General features: G+C 31.6%; 1 protein-coding gene across 1 annotated transcript in view; it reads left to right on the top strand.

Moving 5' to 3' along the window:
• LOC106461424 (putative phosphatidate phosphatase) overlaps positions 1–9,782 on the top strand; it is a 17,792-nt gene extending 8,010 nt beyond the window's left edge. The window contains exons 2-6 of the mRNA XM_013921244.2: positions 3,758–3,909; positions 5,067–5,368; positions 7,196–7,253; positions 7,616–7,792; positions 9,463–9,782. Coding sequence (XP_013776698.1) covers positions 3,758–3,909; positions 5,067–5,368; positions 7,196–7,253; positions 7,616–7,792; positions 9,463–9,585 — 812 coding nt within the window. The 3' untranslated portion in view covers positions 9,586–9,782. The remainder of the gene's footprint in view (positions 1–3,757; positions 3,910–5,066; positions 5,369–7,195; positions 7,254–7,615; positions 7,793–9,462) is intronic.

The raw sequence follows: 9,782 nt of genomic DNA, 5'->3' as shown, positions 1-9,782 counted from the left end.
CAAAGTGGGTTCCTCGTCATCGAAGTAGATAATGTTTCATCCTAGTTCATCACTCCTTAACATGTCCATATACGTTATAATGATTAGATCTGGTTAATTACTCTTTCACATTCAATTATATAATAGGGCTTAGACATTTGTTTACTCTATACTATGTCACACATAGTAAGTGTTTAGTTGTGGCTACTTACTCTGTAACATGTACTTATAGTAGATAATGTTAAATCTTATTTCCTTGCTCCTTAACATGCACATATAGCTAATAATGTTAAGACAATTCTGGGGCTAATCCATGCAAGTAAGTTTTATAACCTGTCATGTTCTGGGGGCATTTCACATTATTGCTGGCTGTTTTTTTTTGACATGATTTCATCGTACCCATGGATTGGTTCCATTGTCTTCCATGGCTAGTCTTCCATTGTTCCTCTTCCTTTTGTTGCTTTGCCACACCTTTCATTCCTAACCTTCCTCTATTGCTCAGCCCTGGCTATCTATGCTCTCAGTCAGGACTAGTCTTGCACTTCCCTTCTTCATCCTAGCCAATCTTTCCTTCCTTCATTCATATTTCTTGGCTGGAGACCTTGTAGGGTCCCTTTGGAGGCCCTTTACAAACATTCCCAACCTTTTTTCTATTACTCCATCTCCTTGCATCTCGGCCCTTTCTTCCCTTTCCCAACTTTCCATCCCTTCTGATCCACTGTTAGATATTGCTCTTTCCTTGAGATATGACATCCCTTTATCTTTGCATGTTTGATTTGTTTGGTCCACCTCCCTTGTTATATAACTGTCCCTTTGTCCCAATCTTGTCACCCATGTACCACTTCTGTGTGCTAATGTATGAAGTGTACTTATCACCAAGGTCTCATTGTCACCATTTCCTTTGACTTCATTACATTATAACATATTTTTACACTGTCATGGGATGTTTCTTACGTGAACTGCGTGTTTATTCTATCTCAGGTTTTCAGGTAGCCTTTCCTTCACCTTCCGCCTTTTCCAATGTCACGGAATAATTTCTTCTCTGGCTTTTTCCATACTCTCATTCATTCCTTTCTTATCCACTTCCCCACCTGATTGAATTATTACTGTAGATCTCCATGCTCTTCCCCAGGTTGCTGTTGAACCTCTAACAGATGTTTCTGCTCTCCCTAGATATATTAGTCCTTTTCCTACTTGCCATTGTTCACATATATTTGCCACTCTTTTCTCCTTCTTTCTCATTCTAGCACTTCCCTTCTTCATCTTAGCCAGTTTTCCTTCCTTCGTATTCCTTGGCTAGAGACAGTGGTCACTCCCTTTTTCCTATGTTCTCTCCTTCTGTTTCTCTTTTTGGTGTTAATTTTGATCTGGACAGATGCTTTTGTTCTGTACAGGCCACTCAGTGTTTTGTCACACTCTTCCTCTTTGTGGTTACCTTCACTGTCCTTTCATACATGGGACTCATCCTTTATCTGGGGGCTCTCTCCTTTCCCCATTACAGGTTGGACCCACCAGAACAAAAGTCTCGTATATGCTCCTCTGAAGGCTTATGATTGTATGTTTTCTCAATTCTCCTCTCTTCAGTTTTCTCTAACCCTTCTCTTTTTTTCTAGGCTGTCATGCAGACTACCCCACATTCATTCATCTCACATTAAAATTTCTCCACCATCTGGCTCTCTTGTCTCCAGTAGCATACAGACTTTCACCAATGGTCATTCTTCAACTGACCCTGCACCCATAATGGGTGTGAGTATTCATTTACATATTTTTCCTCACCCTTTTTTCTACATTTAGATCCCACCAGTAGCTGGTGTTGCTTCACAGGGTATACTTACCCAAAATTACACATCAGGCCAAGATAAACACCTTTCAGGCTTCTCATCTCTTTCAATCCTTCACTCGGGCAAAGAGTATGCCCTAGATGAGATGATATGCAGTTTCCCATGGGTGTGCCCCTATGGTGCTCCTGCCATAGGGTGTTGCACCTCATGGGCTTCCTTTTGATGCTCTTGAAAGGAGGATCATCTAGGTAACTTTTGCACCAGCCCTTCCACCATTTCAACATGGGATTCTAGCTAATCTGTGCATGGAGATGAATAATTGTATTGGAAGTTAACATTTTCCTTGACTAAAAGTGTATTTCCAATAGATACTCACCTCAATACACATTTCCACTCTTCCTTCCCAATTTCCTGGTGCACTTCTATTGGTTGCTTAATCAAAGAATAAAGAATTTTGTGCCTGAATATAGAGGGGGGCATGTGATGAATTCCTATTGGTTGGAGGGTTTTGATGCATGATGCACCTTTCTTACAAAGTACTCATTTATTGTAATTTAGTTGAAAAGGTTTGTGCTGTCATGTATATATAAATATATATATTTTCATTATTAGTGGTTTAATTTGCACTCTAATTATGACTTGAATATTTTTGCATGTGTATTGAGAAAGCCATTCAGTTCTACAATGCTGTTGTGTTTTAGTGTAATTGAACTATAATTATGGTATTTGTGTTAGAGGGTTTTGTTTGTTTTTTTCATTTTATATTGCATTGTTCATATGTATTGAGTATTCATCTATGTTTAAAGGGTTTTCACTTAATTACTTCCATAGGCAATCTGTATTAAAGTTGATTAATTATGTACCTCTATGCATTTGTATATTAATGCTGGTTAGATATCTAAATTGGCTCATTTTCTTTATTGAAGAGTATTTTATGTAGAAGGGTTTATTTTTCAAGTTATGTATTATTCTTTGTTAAAAAAAATGTCTTTGTTTATAGGGTTTATAGTTGTGTGGCATTCATTGTTTAAGGGCATTCAGGTGTTGCATCTTTGTATCACTTATTTTTAATCTTTGTTCAAGGGTAATGATGTTTATGTGACATGTTTTTAGAAGACTGAAAGATTTAACAAAGTTCTTGACCCATGCAATTTTAAAGCTGATTGGTAGGAAAATTAAAGCCAGTTGTTGGCTTGGGACAAACCTGAAGTTGGAAAGACAGGAAAATATGGTATTTGAATATTCCATGTGTTTCTATCTTCTTGTACTGTTATTATATTTATTTTGAATTGATTCTTTATTGTGAATATATGCAAGTTTTCACATAACATGTGGTTGAGGAAACTGTCAAGTTGATCTTGTTTCAAGTTACTTTTACTTCTTTGTTATTTTTGAAATAGGTAACACCTGTTACTGCCTGTGAAGAACATTACTTAATATGACCTTGTGTAACAACCTTCAAAGATTGTTAAGATAATATTTAAAGGATACAGTCCAACTATGTGTAATAAGAATGATCAGTCACTTGGTCGAGCTTGTTGCTTTGGATAAATGTGATGTTTATTGAAAAAACTATGAACCATTTATTTGGCAGTCTGGTAGATGATCTTGATGTGAGAAAACATCTTGTGAAAGCAATCATCTAACATATGTAAGTATCTTGCAAGTACACATACACACACCATGTTTGTGCTTTACACTTAATAAAGATTGTTTATTTTGTTTTGTTTTTTACTTGTGTCAAGTCTCATTATTCTACTTAACTTCAACACAGTTAAGTAAGAGTTTCTGTAACATTCTATTATTCATATCCTGATTGAATCTCCAAACAACAAAGTTGGCTTTCCACTTCTGTTGCATCATTAATATAAATTCTTTTCGTGATCTGACTATGGCAAAAAAATAAAATATATTGTTTTTTTCCTGTACTTCTTACATGTATGTGTGCAATAATATGACAAGCTTTATTCTAACTTTTCATTCTTTCTCTCTCTTAGTTGGAATCCCCCTTCTAATTTTCTTTTTTGCTGCCACCCCTTACAAAAGAGGATTTTTCTGTGATGATGATTCAATTCGCTACCCATATAAAGACTCTACTATTTCTAATGTGACACTGTATTGTGTGGGTGTTTTAGGTCCTGCTATTGTAGTAAGTATTAAAATTGTGCTTAATTTTTGTAGTTTCTGATCATTGTAATTCATTTTATCCATAGAAATACTAAACCATCTTAAAACTAAAAATGCATATGGATTTTTATCTTTTTGCAACATTTCCAAACAGTGATGAAAATTATATTACATACTGACTTTTGACTGAATGATCTTGGCTTTGACAATTAAGAACTTGATGATTTATGGAACATACTGTTCATTTAGTTTAATTGAATATTTAGCACTTTTACACTTGATCAATAGTATGAATTGTTTATGTTGTGGTTTGGGAATATGAGCTAGATTATTGTAAACAAATTTTACTGAATATATAAATGTTAAAAGTTGTACATTTCACATTTTAACTGTTAATGATTGGAAGGTTATTAATTAGAGCTTGGCAATTAACTAATTAATGAATATAGTTGATTATCTATGAACATCAATTTATGTCAATTAAAATAGTAAACTGAAATTACAATTCAATTAATGTCAGGAAAATAATCAATGAATAAAAATTAGTGTTTCTGATATGTACTGCTTTTTAATTATTCTGTTATTCTCATTATTACTTTAAATTAATTCAAAGTTATTCAGTTTGATCAATTAGTGTTATACTTACAAAAATAATTAATGAATTGAAATTGTGGTTTCTTATTATTACCTGATTAGTCTGACTATCCAAGTCAAAGAATATCCATGTCTCTTTAGTTGAATGTAATTTATTATCAAATTACAACAAGTGCAAAGCTCTATTAGAAAGTGGTTGAAAAAATAAAGACTACAAGTATGGTTTCTAATTTATATTTCACTTTTAGATATTTCTTCTATCCAGATTTAGCCAGATGAATGGCATGAATAATTTTTACCACAGTACAAACTGATCTTTTGTTTTATACTTCATATGGAAATTTTATATTTACTCTGGCTTTAGGAAAAACATATTTTTAAAATATTTTTTGACTTGTGTCAATGAAGAGAAAACAGATATAAATTTAAAAGTAATTTTGATATTTCAGTTAATACGTCATTCTTATTTCATATCATGTTTTGGGGAGACAATAAAATCAATGTTTTATACACATCTAGTGTATTTGAAATAACTAAGAAAGTTTGAGTTAACTAATTAACATGGTTTAAATTGCTGTTTTTCAGATGACGGTTGCAGAAGCTGTTATCTGCAAGAAATATAAACTTTCATACAAACAACCAAAAGTTATATGCGGCTTTTCCATTTCATGTTTTGTGTGGCAAGTGTATCGCACTGTGGGTGTTTTTGCATTTGGAGCCTGTATTTCACAACTATCAACAGACATTGCCAAGTATAGCATTGGTCGCCTACGACCACACTTTATTGATGTGTGTCAGCCAGACATGTCTTTAACAGACTGTAACCATAGCTACATTACAGAATATAGGTGCACAGGAAGTGATGAAAATAAGATTCGCGAAGCTCGGTATGTTTAACAAACTGTCATAAAGCTCTAGGGTTAAACTTATCTGTTACCTAAAACTAATTTGATGATAGTTTTTGTTATTTTTGCCTTTAGATTTCTCTGGTTATAATATAAATTTAAGTTGCTAGTCTCCTATTTTCTACATTTTAGTGCCATTCACAAGATAAATTTAGTTTAGTTTAATTGTTTACTGTAAAACAATTATTAAGGTAGAAGTGCATGTACTTTTAATGCTGTTAACTGCTTTTGTTTAGCAACTAACTGTCAGTATGCAGAAATTAAAAGTGTTGCCAACAAATAACTACAAAGTTTCTCACAGCAAATTCACTAGTCATTTAATGAGTTAAGCATTTAAAAAAAATTGGTTTAAAAATGAATTATGATTTAGGGTTTATGTATAATGTAATAGATGTAGGTTTGAGAACTGACTGCAGCTGCCTGTTGAAAGAAAAGGAGACAGTGTTTTGGCTTCTTTACTGAGACCTGAAGAATGCCTCAGAATAGAAGTGAAAACATCGTCTCTGTTTCTTTCAATAGGCAGTTGCAGTCCATTAAACTTCTCAAACTTACTATGTCTACTCTGCCTAAAGCTCCACTGAAATAACATAATGTATTAAATGTTGAAAAGAAACTGATCTTAAAAGAAGTATTAAAATAAACAAATTAACAAAAAAAATAGTTTTGAATAAAAATGATGAAATTCTTAATGCTAGTAGTATGATTATTAAATAGTTTGCTTTCTGAAGGTGTATGAAAGTTGAGAAACTCTGTAGCATTTTGGTATATAAACATTTTCAGTTGTTTCATTCTTAAAAGTATTTCAAATTTGTGTTAATGTTTCATGAATATTTGCCAAAAGGCTAAATGTGAAGTACAGTTGTAAGAAATTTTCGCCCTACTGGAAATAAAAGAAAGTTTCACACACTACACTTATAATAATCATACTTATATTTAACAAATTATTAGATTGTTTTAATACAGTAACAGTTGTTACCCAATCTAGCTAGAGTGCTGGACCACTGTACTTTCTTTTAATGTAAATTAATGTTCTAAATGTTCTGTTTTAAGTCAACTTTAAATCTATGGTTGACATTATAAATTTTGACAATTATTGGTGTAATTATCAAAAATTATTTTTTTTTTTTTACATTTGTGTATGATATTCATTATCTTGCTTGTTAAACCCAAAATACTCTTGTATTTTATTTAAGGTTATGTGATTTACATTTTTACCTAGTAAACAAATAAATAACTCATGGGAAAAGTTGACGTTACATTACTTGCTCTTTATTTTCTTGTCCCCCAGTGGATCAGTGGTAAGTTTACAGACTTACAATGCTAAATTCTGGGGTTCAATTTCCCATGGTAGACACAGCAGATAGTCCAATATGGATTTGCTTTGAAACAAACAAACTTTGTTTTCTTACCCTTCTTGTTTGAAAGTCAAAGCCACAATATAAATTTCTATAATTTCACTGAGAAGTTAAAAAAAAATTTTTTTCACAATTTCAGATCTTTTTTTTAAGTATGTTTTTCTTTTCCCTCAAAATCTTAATCTTCTAACTCATTAGGAGATATATTAAATCTCAATATAACATTTAAAAAGAAGGTACAGAGTATTACTATTGTACATTTCTTGATTCTTAAGATACATTTTGGGTTGATATCAGTTGAATATGAAAGTTTGTATGTCTACTAGTTTTCATGTAGTTACTTTAAAATTGGACTATAATATGTGTGTATGTTTAATACATAACATTATCACCAGTTTGTTGTAAAGGGCATTATTAATAAACAAAATTTATGTTTAATTTTTTTTTGTTTTAGATTATCTTTCCCCTCAGGTCATGCTTCCTTCTCAGCTTATTCAATGGTTTATCTGGCAGTAAGTATCTATACGTTGTTTCTTTTTAACTAAGTAAGTTTATATGATAAAGAGCATGTACAGGTTTACTTTGTCCTAAACTTAAAAGAATTTTAACAGTGATTTGATTATATATTTATATGCCACTGTAGTTGAAATTGTAGCCACAATGTTTTCTTTTATTATTAAAAATATTTGGGATATATAGTTAAAAGTTGTATTGTTGAAGCATGGAAAAAATGTTACAAACTAGCTGAATAGTCATAAAACATTTGAAAAAAAAAATATATATATATATATATATATATAAATAAAATAACATTATTGTGGAACAAACAATTTGTGTTTGATTCAAGAAAACCAAACTTCTCTTCTTGCAACAGATATACATCCAGTATAGATTGATATGTGCAAAAAACAGTTTGCTTAAACCATTTCTGCAGGCAGCTGTGCTCTTGGCTGCTTGGTATACTGGACTTTCTCGGGTAGTGGACCACAAACACCACTGGAGTGATGTTTTGTCTGGATTCCTTCTTGGGATAATTGTCTCACTCCTAGTAGTATGTATACGCTTAAATTTCTATAGTTTGTTTAGTTCTCAAGCCTTATTTATATTTGTTATTAATATTTTTTAAACTGAATTATATATCTAAAACTTAACAATATTACTTGTTCGTATTTTTGAAAAAGATTTTCACATTACCATCAGATACGGTATAGTTTAGTGTGTGTTTATATAACAGCTTTTATACTCTTTCATCATGAAAGATGATTAAAATTATCTACTTTCTCAGCCAGCTCTAGCATCCATGGTTTGTTCATCTTTCCTTACAGTAATGTGTACTGGGAAATAGATAATGTAATGCTACAAAACTCATACCATTATTAGCAGAAAACTGTAGTTCAGGCTGTATCAGTCTCTTTAGAAATGGTAAGAAATGTCACTCAGCAAAACTTTATAAGGCTTTATATGAATTATCGATTTTGTTATCCCTATGTGCTCATGCCACAACCTTTTTACAGAGTGCCATTCAACATGGTATTATGTATTTGATATCAGAGTTATCATCTATTCATTTTATCCTACATTGCTAATTTAGAGAGAATTTGTGGTAGAGGAGAGGAAATACTAGATACAACATTCAGGAATACTGTGAAGAAAATTGTAGATATGTATTTCAGAGGTTATAGAGATTATACAATTGCAGTATGCAAACTGTGCAATGGACAAAAGTATTTTTATTCTTCATAATAAATACTTTTGTAACACATCTGATTTTTGTGTAAAATAAACTTGAACATTTTACTTAAAGCTTGCCACATTTCATGTTAATACACGTAGTAAAGTTGGAATTATAGTCAACATACTTTCTCCAATACAGAATAGGTCCATTAGACCAACCTTATGAACATTTAGTTGATGTGGTTTAACATGTTTCATATTACTAGTTGTAGCAGTAAAAATAGTATAAACTTGAGTGTAGTAAAACTTCCTATAGATGTACATACTTAACTAATGTGATATAAAGATTTTGTTGATGAATGATATCCAAAGCTTCCATTTACCTGAGTTGATATGACTCAAAATTGAAATTTTATCTGGTCTTGTTATAGGTTTTCTTACTTACGGTAATTTATTTCACTTTACAAAGATATTGTATATTTTCAAGACCGTATGATAGCTATTCATAGTTTACTAGTAATATCATGTAGATACTTTAAAATGTCTTGGAACAGCAGTTCTCAAACTTTAGTAAGCTGAGGACCTCTTTTAATTTCAAAATTTTTTGTGAACCTCCAAACCTGTTGAGGTTTTTCATTTTGAAAAAAATGATTCTGTGAGCATGAAAAGCTGTATTACAAAATTAAATGTTTTAATCCATATAAATTTAATTTTAGAAAAACTATTTTTTATTCTATAAATCATATTTTTATTAAATTTTCAGACATAACTTGTTGACCTTTCAAAGTACCTTCATGGACCCCTGACTGTACTTCTGTCACATCTATAAAACTTTTATGTCACTAGTACTAAATACTATACACCTTAAAAATCTTATAGTGTTCCTAGTAATGTAAACAACCCTTGTTATACTATCGTTAATTGGTTCATACTCAAGACAACCCCTACTAATCTAATATTCTAGTAATTTTTTAACACTGTATTTTTCTGAGCTGTATTATTATTGGAAGAGAAGTAAATCAGTAATGTTTAATAATCTATCTCTAGGTGTTCTTCATTGCAGACTTGAAGAAGCCTGCAGCAGCATTTGATGACAGCAGAACATTCTTAACCCCAGATGCATCTAACACTTATGGAGGAGAGGTGCAGCTAGAGAGTCAGACTAATTAGTCTACCTTTTAACTGAGATGCTGTTAAGTTTTAAGAAAGTAGTGTAAATGTTGATTTGACAAGAGTAATAATTATTCTTAAGTCATAAAACATTTACTTTTATTATTGAATCTAAACACGAATGCCTAGTTTAGAAAAAGAAAGGACACATTTGGTAAACTGTTATTTTTGTCAATCTTATTAAATCAGTGAGATTA

This window comes from Limulus polyphemus, unplaced genomic scaffold (assembly GCF_000517525.1).
Source record: "Limulus polyphemus unplaced genomic scaffold, Limulus_polyphemus-2.1.2 Scaffold955, whole genome shotgun sequence".
Lineage (NCBI taxonomy): Eukaryota > Metazoa > Arthropoda > Merostomata > Xiphosura > Limulidae > Limulus > Limulus polyphemus.
Note: the sequence above shows the minus strand (reverse complement) of the source record. Positions and strands in the feature narration are given on the sequence as shown.